Source organism: Penicillium manginii (assembly GCF_028828005.1).
Source record: "Penicillium manginii strain IBT 31320 chromosome Unknown utg000005l:1.0-5665137.0:1.0-5668048.0, whole genome shotgun sequence".
Classification (NCBI taxonomy): domain Eukaryota; kingdom Fungi; phylum Ascomycota; class Eurotiomycetes; order Eurotiales; family Aspergillaceae; genus Penicillium; species Penicillium manginii.
This window is the reverse complement of record NW_026643106.1, coordinates 2,061,779-2,073,914: the sequence shown is the minus strand read 5'-3', so window position 1 is coordinate 2,073,914 and position 12,136 is coordinate 2,061,779. Positions and strand designations below refer to the sequence as shown.

Below are 12,136 nucleotides of genomic sequence, written 5' to 3'. Positions count from 1 at the left end.
ATCATTTAGTTATGGCCGAGCGTCGAATATGTGACGGTACCGCCTGGTTGGATATTGTTCATGCGTTGAACAACTCGCACCCATCGCCTGCGTCTCCATTCGCCTACTCCGTAAGAAGTAGCCGCCGTCTCTTCCCAGTCTCCAGCTGGAACTTTAACCTTGGGTTGAGGCTGCGACTGAGAGACCATATCCAGGTCTCCATAAGCCATCGTAGTCATATCCCTCTCTTCATTGGGTGCTGAGGATTCGGTTGGAAGATCCCAGACCCAACCTCCCACTTCATCAACGGCCGCCCTGCCTTCTGCAGTCACACCAGGGACCTCAAACCCGACCCCTGTGATCATGCGTTCGACCACCCACTCGCGACAATCAAGGTCAAGTTCCCATTTCTTGCTCTTCCACTTCCAACCAGGAGGAGATCGAACGTCGTCGAAAAATCGGCATCCCCGAGGTCGATCACCGGCAATTCGAGATGGGGACAGCGGGTCGTATGGTTGGGGGCTGAACAGGAAATTCTCCCATCCAGACTGTGATGTCCCTGGAGCACGATGTTGTACCTCAAATATCTCTACTTCCCGTTCCTCCGGGTCGGTGTCGACTGAAATATCCACCAACTGCTCGATTGTCGACATGGCAGCAGATGGCGATGACGGGACTGCAGCCCCGAGGAAGTCCTGGTTACTCCCGCCCTCTGGGAGAGGGAGGTCGAGATCATCTAGCCCATTGCCAACATCTTCCATCAATCCTTGGCAAAAGAGTCGTACTTTGGGGTTGTTTGCCAGGACTGCTGCATTACCACCGGCTAGCATGATCATTCTCAATGGTAACAAGTGCGCAGTCATGAAAAGCCCCGCGGCAGCCACTGTTCCGATTAAGAAGACTGTAGAGGAAAGCTTCTCGTTGGCAAAGTTGGTGAGTGGGGCAAATACGGAGATGGTTGCATCGTGGACGTCTGAGAAATCCGCCATGACATTTTGCAAGTCTCGCATGTTGCGAAAGAAGTCCTTGGACGTCTCCGGGGCAGGTTTAATAGTTTTGGCAGGGGCCAATGCTGGTCCTTCATAGGAGTAGTAGGGGGTCGTGCTTGAGGTAGAGGTCGATGGTGGAGGAGGGTGACGAGTAATGAAGGCCGGGACCATAATGAATAGTAGTAGGACCACCAGCGGTAGGGCGATTAGTAGATGGGGGTCAAGACAGATAAAGGAGTAAACAAATAGGAAGGAGATAGTGTGAGTTGGGGTTTTCCAGCTCAAGACACGCTCCGCACGGTTTTGGAATAGGAAAACTACTCCAATGCTATATACCACCGTCAGTGAATGTCTTGTCAAAGCGATCTCTTTCAAGTTCCCCTCCCTTCCCCTCCAGTTCGCATACTGACCGTGCGTTGAAGCGGCGGAAGTTGTTTGACATTAACGGCAAACTGAACCCTGGCCGTTTGGGAGATGTTGCAAACGGTTGATTCGCGGCGTTTACTTCATCTTCGCCATCGTCCTTGGGAATGACTTGTTGCAGCAATCTGTTCATCGATCAGCAAACCCTTCTTTGTACGAAACCAAAGCAGAAGAAGCAACACCAGCGAGTGAAACATACTTGGCGAATAATCTATCTTGAATCGAGTTCTTCGACTGTGAGGATGATCTCGAGTGAGCGCTATCGGGCGATCCATCACGCTGTGGCCTTGGTTTCGAGATGTTCAGTACGGGGACGGGCTCATCACGATTTGCCATGATTTGAGCGTCTTCGTCCATGCTGGGCGGCAGTATCAGCAGCACAACAGGACAAGTTGGTTCAGCAGTATAACGGTACGGAGTTGAAGAAGCAAGGAAGTCAACCTCGGGCACGAGGGGAGCAAGCACATGCACTGATCTGGGGTGTACCATGTATTGTCAGATCGACACTCCAAGGTGGGTCATTTTGGTATGGTATTGTACCATGCTGTACCAGAGTAGCTCGAGTCAGGGGGGAACCTCGTTACTGACTGTCTACTAGGTTAACTACCAAAGCCTAAAGTACTCCAGACTTACTGAGCAAGAAAAATACTCTCAACAAAGTCAACACCACATCTCGAACATCTATTCGCTTCTCTTTTCGACTTCAACATCTTTTCAAATCCCTTTGTGGCTTTGTTGTGGACCCTTTTATATTCAATCGTGTCGACCGCCTTGGTGTGCACTTGCCCTAGCAACATCTTCCCCCCCCTCAAGCTGCCAAACTACTAGTTTCCCAGCAAAAAAAAAAAACCTCCAAGCTTTCCTCTCTCCAACACTCCCACCCCAGTCGCCCTGGCATTACCGACTGCCATTTCCCTTTTCGCCTCCGAAATGGACCGGTAGCCGCTATTCGACCAGTCGCGCGATCGTGCTTCGGGCTGTTCCCTATTTTGATCTTCAAAAAGCAGCCCGCTTTCTCCTGAATGCCATTGCACGCGAACTCTGACATTAGTCGGTCTCACCAACCACGCCGGTGGTCGATCTGACCAGGCTATCGTCCTGCCACTACTCGTGACTTAGAACAATGCCGGTCAAGTCGTCGTCGCAGGCGCCGGGGAGGGGTCAACCGGGGGCTCCCCAATCGCGGGTGTCCAATCCGTCTAGAAACGACGACTCCGGCTCTGGAGGTAAGCAAATAGGATTTGCCGGGGATAGAAAATCATCATCGATCTAATATTTGCCCAACAGCCGAAACCACTGCCCGCCGACGCCTCCAGAAGGCCGCCTCGACGATTAACATGAATACCTCGAACAACCTCGATGCTCAGTCCGTGCGGACTGCTGCGGGACCACCTTCAGGGGGTATGGGTCGGAGAAGACTGTCTATTAGAGATCAAAAACCTCCTCAGGGGCCCCGGCCGCAAGACTCTTCACGCTGGATGTAAGTCATTTTCTCCTCTCCACTCTTCCCCCCCCCCTGTTTCGCGACCTGTTACCTCGCGGTCGCCCACGTCGGAGGGACCCTATCCAGATATCTAATCATCATGGTATATAGTAAACCGACCGGTCCTTACTTTCATTCTGATCACTCTTCAATCGACTCGACAAATGAAACAGCCAAAGCCTATAATCTTAGATCTACCAGTGTGGGAAATTTGGCAAAGGAGGCCAACCAGACCCCTCCAGAAAACATGGAATTTTTGGCGCCGATCAACTTCGACGACTTCCACAACAGCATCATGGGAGAACCGAGCTTGAACAATTTCCCTATGCCTGGTTCTCGTGGCGCGGGGGCTGAAAATCGCAATTCGGGGTTGCCTACGAACAACCCATGGGCAAACCAGAACTATGATGGTGCCGTCTCAGAGCGCACGAGGGGCGCTTCAGCCCGCCGGAAGAGCGAGGTATCGCGGTTCAATGGGACTCAACAAGTACCGCCGACCGGGCTGACAACGGCCACCGCTAATACTCGGGCTCGCCGTCAAAGTCTCGCCCAACCCAGCGCGGCCCCGCGAGGTTCACGCAAGTCCATTAGCTCAGGGGCGTTCGCTCCTACCAATGCTTCCGCTCGGCGTGCCAGTCTAAGTGCCCGCAAAATTATCACGGACCAGCCAACAAGGACCGACTCGAATAGTTTCCTGCGACCACGGATGCCTCAGACAGAGCCGGTTCCCGATGTGTCTAAAGTCCCTTCATCCATTCGAAACCTCAAGGCAAAGTCCTTCCAGCCTGTTCCTCGCGAGCCAGAGGGGGCCTATCTGACTACTTCTGCTACTCCTGATCATGCACGTTCCTCATCTACAAATGCTGTTCGCACGCCGCAAAGAGATCCATCAGAGGCATCAGCGTCGACACCTTCATCATCGTCGAAGCGCGCCTCGATGATGCCCCATGCCACTGGTCTGGGGGCTCGCACAATCAGTCCCACTGATGCTCGACGGATGAAGCGTATGTCGATTGCGCCTCCTGCACCTCCTATGCCACACACACCTCCCGCCCCCACAGAACCTCTTCCCTACCGACCTGTATCATCAACACAATCTCCCTCTTTTTTGCCGAGAAAAAGTGTCACCCCTTCTTCCAACCGAACAACCCCAGACCCAAATCGCAAATCCTATAGTTCCGGGTTGTCGGTCTCATCAAACACTAGTTATAATTCTGTTCGCAACTCTGGAATCTCGCTTCAGCCTCGACTTTCTCAGAATTTCTCCTCCTCCCGCCTGCCAACGCCAAAACCTCGCACTGAACAATCGACGAATAATACCGAGGAAGAAGTACCACCGGTACCCGCCATTCCGAAAGCCTACGAATCGCCAAAGGGTGAACTGGATGCGCCTGCATTCCCAGCCCCTCGTAAATCCAGCTTATCCTCAGATATTGGTCTTCTCACTATTGCGCGGGATTCCGACTCGGAAGCAAATAGTGCGCAGAATGCCACTGGCGACGAGAATGTCGAACCCCCTGTTGCAAGGCCCACGAAGACCCCCGAGGCACGAACACGAACTTCCACAGTGCTCGGTCGCAAGGGCTTGCAGCCGCTGAAACTACCTCCTTTGAATCTATTGCCTCTGGGCACGCCCATGACGACGAAGATCGAGGCTTTGAAAGACCGGGAAGCCGAGGAGCGGAAGGCTCATACGCCGTCCGCTCAGATCATGTCCAAGACTCCAACCACCCCAATGACGGCATCAAAGGCAAACTTTTGGTATCGCGACGAAGACGAAAAGGCACCCTCTACTCAAATCCGCAGCAGCACTTCTCATTTTGCCCTGAGCTCTACGACAGCAGCGTTGCGAACATCCAGCAGCACCAGTGCGTTTGGGCCGACAGAAACACCCAATGGCAACCGTAATATATCCCCCCTATGCATCTTATACATTGCCAAAGAGTGGACCTGATTACAAGGCTCTCCGCCACCAGGCTAGTGGGGATTATACCGGCCAAGTAGCCCAGTCATACAAGTTGACAGGTCCACGACCTCAAACGCAGAGTGCCATCTTCACTCCAGCTGCTGAACGCTTGAGCCAGATCTCTACTCCATCAGAGCCGGAGAACGTCACCTCGGCTGTTCCCCATCCATCTCTTCGGGATCGACTAAATATAGCCCGAGTGCGCAGCAGTTCTAGGAACAAACAGTCCGAAGTTGATACCGATCCGTCCAAGTATCACAACATGCCACCACCCAAGCTCCCGGCGTCGGCAACATGGAACAATCTTTCGTCCGTACCATCCACTAGTCCCAGCCTGAAGTCATCTTATCTCAAACCCCGTCGACAATCCTCGGTATCTAGCATCACGAAACAAGCGGGTAACCGCAAACCCAGCGTCAGCAGTGACCGAAGTCTTACTCTTGAGCCGAGCCGGTCTCATGAATCGCATGCCAGCGACCAATCCCATCGCTCTCATAGCAGCTTTGTCTCGCCAGTTCACAAAATAATCAGCTCTGCCCGGTCTAGTGCAGCGGCTTCTTCGTCCGCCGCCGATCCGAATGGAGATGCGGATATCGTGATCGCCGACGAGGAAATGCGAAGACTTGGGTCTAAACGGAGAGATTTCGAAAAGGCAGCCAAGGAATTGGACGAGTTGCGTCGCAAGGCTGGACCAAAGGACCGTGTCAGTCCTGCCCAGGCCCTCAAGATGGCCAATTTGAACATCTTCGAACGTGGCGAAATAATCGATTATCGGGATATTTTCTTCTGTGGCACTCAGAACGCGAAGAAGCATATTGGAGATCTTCATTCTGGTGCCGCGAACTTTGGCTACGATGATGATCGTGGCGATTATAACATCGTGATGGGCGACCATCTAGCATACCGCTACGAAGTGGTGGACGTCCTTGGCAAGGGAAGTTTTGGACAGGTTGTGCGATGTGTCGACCACAAGACAGGTGCTTTGGTCGCAATCAAGATCATTCGTAACAAGAAGCGTTTCCACCAGCAGGCCTTGATTGAAGTCAATCTCCTTACTAAACTTAAGGAATGGGACCCTGACCGCCGCCACAGTGTGGTCAACTTTGTACAAAGTTTCTACTTCCGCGGCCATCTCTGTATCTCTACTGAGCTTCTTGGCATGAACCTTTACGAATTCATCAAGGCGCATGACTTCCGTGGGTTTAATTTGAAACTTATTCGGCGGTTTACCAAGCAGATGCTCAGCAGTTTGGTGTTGCTGCACGCCAAGAAAGTCATCCACTGTGATTTGAAGCCAGAGAACATCCTTCTTGTTCATCCTTTGAACTCTGAGATTAGGGTCATCGATTTTGGCTCGAGCTGCTTCGAAAACGAGAAGGTCTATACATATATCCAGAGTCGATTCTACCGCTCTCCGGAAGTTATTCTTGGAATGTCCTATGGTATGCCCATCGATATGTGGAGTCTTGGATGTATCCTGGCCGAGTTATTCACTGGCTACCCCATCTTCCCGGGTGAGAACGAGCAAGAACAGCTAGCGTGTATCATGGAGGTATTTGGGCCTCCAGAGAAGCACTTGATTGAAAAGAGCACGCGAAAGAAGCTTTTCTTCGATTCATTGGGCAAGCCTCGTCTTACCGTCTCATCCAAGGGCCGACGACGCCGGCCAAGTTCTAAAGAACTGCGGCAAGCTCTGAAGTGTGACGATGACGCCTTCCTTGATTTCATCTCGCGCTGTCTCCGCTGGGATCCTACGCGCCGCCTCAGCCCCCATGATGCGTTGAAGCATGAGTTCCTCACTGGAATCAAGCCGCAGACCCGGCCCAGGATGTATGCTACCACCAACTCCCCTTCTAAGCGGGGTACCCCCTCTGGTGGACGACCCCTGCCAGAGCCGCCAAGTCTGAAGACTGGACCGTTCTCTCGCAACCGTGACCCCTCCGGCAATTCGCCGGTAAAGGGCAGCAGTGGGAAACGCCATTCCACCGTGAGTGGAATGCCACCTTCCAGCCCCGCCAAGCGAGGATCCAATAGTTCCACAATCTCCGGCACTGCGCTGCCTCGGGCATCGGCACGCAGTATCAGTGGAAAGCCTGACCTCGCGACGGCGGCGGCGGCGACCAGCCTTGTGAGTTAATGTGATCACGCAGAACAGCACAGCAAAGAGAATCGAGGCTGACAGCGGACAGAGGAAATAATCCTTTATCCTCACATTCCCCCATCCCCGTTTTCATATTCTTCCTTATTCCCCAAGTTTTTTTTTTTCATTTCTGTTATCAGATTTATGTTGTCACCTGTAATCATAATTGTTACTTTGTTTTCCTGCATCAGGTGGGTGTCATGTCGGCATGTGTTGCGTTTTGTGGTTGAATACATGGAGATGAAAAGAACGGCATTCATTTCTATACCCGTTATGTTCGTGGATAGCATTTGCATCTGGGCCTTTGAGATGATTCGTGACGGGGTACATGTCTTTCATTTGTCTTTCGTTTCTATACTCATGACTCCACGACTGGTGCTGCCAGTCTCCTGTACATTTTTATTCCTTGCATCTCTCTATGAGGGCATTATGATAGCGCTCCTGTGAGCTTCGGATTTATAACATTGCTTTGAGAGTAGAAATGTCGTAGTAAAAAGATGCAGATGAATAGTATGTAGCTAGAGTGGTTGTGGTACCTGGCCCATTGTTAACGTGTGGGGTCCGGCAATGCTTACTTGGCCTCATCGCCTTATCACCCGTTGATTTACTCCGCACCCTTTCGCGCTCTTCATGTCGCACATCCACAATGAATGGCTTCAATGAAAAGGGCCTCGATGAGGATGCCTTTGGGGAGAAGACTACTCTATCAGGGTTGAAGACATTTGATGCTTTCCGTGAGTCTTCCATTCATTGATTTCCTATCCCTCCTATCTTGGGATACAGCTCGAACAGGCCGCGTCCACGAATGCCCTACATAACACGCTCAATGAAAGATCAAAAGGAAACAAACTTACTAACAATTCCTTCTCCAGCCAAAACCAAAACCACCTACACAACCCCGACCCGACGCGGCGGACAATGGACCGTCCTGATCCTCGCCGTGTGCACACTATTCAGCTTCCACGAGCTCCGAACCTGGTGGCGCGGCACCGAAGCCCACCACTTCAGCGTGGAGAAGGGCGTGTCACACGACCTCCAGCTAAACCTCGACATAGTCGTCAACATGCCTTGCGACACCCTCCGTCTAAACATCCAAGATGCCTCCGGTGACCGCATCCTAGCAGGCGAGCTCCTCACCCGCGAAGAAACAAACTGGGACCTATGGATGAAGAAACGCAACTACGAATCCCACGGCGAACATGAGTACCAGACGCTCAGCCATGAGGCTGCGGACCGTTTGAGCGCTCAGGAAGAGGACGCGCATGTTCACCACGTCCTGGGCGAAGTGCGGCGCAATCCGCGCAAGAAGTTCGCCAAGGGGCCCCGTCTGCGCTGGGGTGACGATAAGGATTCTTGTCGCATTTATGGTAGTCTGGAGGGAAATAAGGTCCAGGGCGATTTCCATATCACCGCGCGTGGACATGGTTATATGGAATTGGCACCACATTTGGATCACTCAGGTGCGTTTCTTTCAGCGGAGGAACCGCTGCTGCTGTTTCGGTCATAACTAATATTTTTAACAGTCTTCAACTTCTCACATATGATCACGGAACTCTCCTTCGGCCCGCATTACCCATCTCTGCTGAATCCCCTCGACAAAACAATCGCCGAGAGTGACAGCCACTACCACAAGTTCCAATACTTCCTCTCCGTCGTGCCCACCCTGTACTCCAAAGGTCGCAATGCGCTGGACCTAGTGACGACAAACAAGGACAACACCGCCCGCTACGGCCGCAACACAATTTTCACAAACCAGTACGCAGCCACGAGCCAAAGCGGAGCCATTCCCGAAACGCCTGCCTTGATCCCTGGCATCTTCTTCAAGTACAACATCGAGCCGATTCTGTTGCTGGTCAGCGAGGAGCGGACGGGATTCTTGGCCCTCCTTCTTCGGGTCATTAATACCATCTCCGGTGTCCTGGTTACTGGTGGTTGGCTTTATCAGATCTCTGGGTGGGTTGTGGAGGTTGTTGGGAAGAGGAGACGTCAATCTGAGGGTGTCCTGACTGGCAAGCATTTTTCGGATTGAGTTTGTTTGGTTCGGTATTTCATAGAAGTCATAGGTTATTTCATCTAGCATTTTTATTGTTCGCGGCTTGTTATTCATTCCCTTTTACTCTGTACTAGTAGTACCTTCGGCTGGCTTGTAAACTGGTAAACATGCTGGATCAAAGCTAATTGCATGTCTAGTGTCCTTGGTATTACTTTATAGAGTGGTCAACTTGCTAGATTTGCTATTTCCTAGGGCTACGGCACTGCTATCTCAATAAATCACTCAACGTGTCAGGTATTTTATCGTGGCCATGGTCGATGGGCCGTTTCTCGTAGATAAACCCTTGGAACTTTTGGAACACCTGAACAGCTTTACGGGTTTCGACCTCGGGATGCTCCGAGTCTTTTCTTTTTGTCACTGTTTGAACTGTGAAATGAAGGAAAGAGAACTACTGTAAATAGAGTCATAGTGGAACTGACAAGGTTCCAACTTGAAGGTTCAAGTTCCTCATTCTCGACTTCGACACCCGTGGACATTGGGGTTGCGCAGCCATCCATACTACTACGAGGCATCACTAGCAACGCATTCAACTCAACTGACATCCAGGGCTCCAGCTTGGAAGGCCAGAAGATTCAAATTCCAATTCAATTCAATTGCAAAGAGTAGTACTGTTGACAGATCATGGTATATATACTAGTAACAACGAAAGCGCCTGTCCATGCCACAGTTCCACCAGCCTAGAACACTGCTTGTGAAGTTACCATCCAACCCAGAAAGACGAATTTCCATCATATCCCATCCCACCGTCCCATAGTAGAGTAGAACCACAAGATGAAACTAAACCTCAAAGATCTCTCCCATCCCCACGCCCGCACCCTCAGCCCCAGCCCGACTATCAACAAGATCCAACCGCCACCCATTCCAGTCGCGCAGTTTGCGCTTGATCTCCCTGACCCACTCCACACGCTTGCGAGCTTCTTCCTCGGCCTGTGCGCGCGCGAACTCCGCCTCATCGAATTCAAACTCATCGTCTAGGTTCTCCTCGGAAAGTAACTCGAGACTGCCTCGCGTCGCAGGCGCATGAGGGTGCGTCGGGTTTGACGAGCCAGCTCGGGAGCGGTTCTGGTTGGCGCCCGTAAAAGCGGCAAAGCCACTTGATAAGACGGTGGAGAAAGATGAGTGCTGCTGTTGCTGCTGCAAAGCCATGCTGCGACGACGGGCGTGGTCAGGACGACCGCCAACAAGATCAACGTCGTCAAAGGCATTCGCGCCAGCATCGACGGCCGATTCGGCACCTTCCTCGGGGAAACCTTGTCCAGCTAGTTCCTGGCGCTTTTCTTGCCAGACTCCGCGGCGTAGATCGAAGTTCTCGCCTTCCAGCTCGCGAATGCGGCGCTCCAGCCGCTGACGCTCTTCATCCTCGAGTTCGTCGAGGGCCTCGTCATCGGCGCCGCCGCCTGCTTCGCGCTTCTTGATGCGATCACGCTCTTCTCGAAGGCGGAGGTTCTCATTCTCGATGCTGGAGAGTTTCTTGCGGAGTACGGCTGTTTCTTTCTCGGCCTTTTCGCTCTCGCGGAGGCGGGTCTGGTGCCGGGTTTCGGTTTCTTTGTGCAGGTTGCCGATTGCCTGGAGTTTCTTTTCCAGCGTTTCGATCTTCTTGTCTGCTTCGCTCTTTTCGCTTTTGATGTCTTCGACTTCGCGCTGCAGGGATTTGATCAGGGTCTCGGTGGATGTCTTGTCCACGCCTTCTTTCACTGCTTTCTCTGAAGCGCGCGTCAGGGCTTGCTTCGTATCGGCTAATTCACGTTCAGATTTCTCCAGTGCGGCTTGGCTCTGTGCTGCCTTGTCTTCCAGTGCTGCTACTTGTGTCTCGTTCGCGCTGTTGGAGGAGCTTTGATCGGTAACCTGAGCGCGTAGATTGGAGATCTCCAATTCCATCGCCTCGATGGTCTCCGACTTGGATTCAAGCTGGCGTACCAGATCTGCGGGTGGTGATTCGGAAGGCCCAGCATTGTTCCGGTGTGATCGAGATTGGAGTTGAGAATTTTGTCGTTGTAGAGATTCAATCTCCTCCTTCTGTTATATTGTCAGTGATGCTGTCCTCTTGGTCTATAGCCCCGAACTTCCAAGGGATTATGGATTGAGCATACCAGTGATTCAACGCCCGCCACCTTCTCCTCTGCTTGCTTCAATTTCTCCCGTAGCTCCACACTATCAACACTAGCTTCACGTAGATCTTCCACCTGTTCTTCAGTTTTGCGCCAGCGAGCCGTCGCATCGGCTATTTCACTCTCCAGCCGCTTATTCTCCTTCTCCAGCTCCTCGATCTTCGTCGACTGTTTCCGGAACACCTCGTGTACAGATTCTCCGTCCCCAGTTAAGGGAGGCAGAGACTGTGGCGGGGACTTGAGCGCTGATGATGGTGAAGGGGAAACGCTGCCTTGGGAGACGGATGTCTTGCGGAACGAAGATGAGCGCATCTTCGACTGTATCGACAGAGACGGCTGGCGGGTGTGCCCGGCGCGAGGGGCGTCGAGTTTGGCGGGTTGCGCCTCCGCCTCTGGACCAGGAGATGTCGGGGCCGGGGGCATTGGCTCGACAGGCGATTCAACAGCTGCATCTTGCTTTGCTTCCGATACATTCTCTGCGGCGGGGAAGAAGGAGCAGCGGGTTCCGCGGATGTGTCCTCTTCTGGCTTCTCCTCGGCGGAGGCGTCTACTGAAGCGGGGGGTTCTGTCGCTGTCGCTGTGTCTTCGGTGGACTCGGCGTCTTGAGATACCTCGGTATCTTTGGGGGTGTCTGTAGCAGTTGAAGCCTTCTTGTTGGCCTTCTTCTTTTGCTTCTGAAGCTGGGCTACCTGCAAAACACCGGGGCTTGTTAGTGAAATCCGGACCTGTAGAGTTCAGCGACGGCGTACCCTTTTCCTGGCAGCAGCCAGCTTCTCAGCCTTGGCGCGCTCTTCATCATCGGCCATGGTAGATTACTCGAGGGGTATCAATGGGTGGTGGGGGTGAAGTAGAGGGAGGACGGAGAAGGGACAGCTTTCCCCATTCTGTGCACGGACCCGAATCTATAGATAGCCTGGAGAGTTCGGGGGGGAGTTCAAGTTACTTTCAAGGTTTCCAACATTCCACATACACTTGGAGACAAAGTGATAAATAGT

At 52.5% G+C, this 12,136-nt stretch overlaps 4 protein-coding genes across 4 annotated transcripts; 2 read left to right on the top strand and 2 right to left on the bottom strand.

The window, feature by feature from the left end:
• Positions 1-5: 5 nt before the first annotated feature.
• On the bottom strand, positions 6-1,748 carry N7533_007156 (PEX28-32 family peroxisomal membrane protein; the record flags this gene model as incomplete). The annotated part of the gene is made up of 3 exons (XM_057103806.1): positions 6-1,296; positions 1,379-1,516; positions 1,591-1,748. The coding sequence occupies 3 exons, from the start codon at positions 1,746-1,748 to the stop codon at positions 6-8; spliced, it is 1,587 nt and encodes a 528-aa protein (XP_056958763.1).
• Positions 1,749-2,514: 766 nt separating this feature from the next.
• Positions 2,515-6,977, top strand: N7533_007155 (putative protein kinase; the record flags this gene model as incomplete). Its single annotated transcript, XM_057103805.1, has 4 exons — positions 2,515-2,617; positions 2,679-2,871; positions 2,986-4,746; positions 4,820-6,977. The coding sequence occupies 4 exons, from the start codon at positions 2,515-2,517 to the stop codon at positions 6,975-6,977; spliced, it is 4,215 nt and encodes a 1,404-aa protein (XP_056958762.1).
• Positions 6,978-7,626: 649 nt separating this feature from the next.
• N7533_007154 (endoplasmic reticulum-Golgi intermediate compartment family protein) lies at positions 7,627-9,009 on the top strand (the record flags this gene model as incomplete). The annotated part of the gene is made up of 3 exons (XM_057103804.1): positions 7,627-7,714; positions 7,853-8,440; positions 8,504-9,009. The coding sequence occupies 3 exons, from the start codon at positions 7,627-7,629 to the stop codon at positions 9,007-9,009; spliced, it is 1,182 nt and encodes a 393-aa protein (XP_056958761.1).
• Positions 9,010-9,810: 801 nt separating this feature from the next.
• Positions 9,811-11,947, bottom strand: N7533_007153 (uncharacterized protein; the record flags this gene model as incomplete). Its single annotated transcript, XM_057103803.1, has 4 exons — positions 9,811-11,049; positions 11,124-11,413; positions 11,470-11,830; positions 11,891-11,947. The coding sequence occupies 4 exons, from the start codon at positions 11,945-11,947 to the stop codon at positions 9,811-9,813; spliced, it is 1,947 nt and encodes a 648-aa protein (XP_056958760.1).
• Between the last annotated feature and the right edge of the window lie 189 nt (positions 11,948-12,136).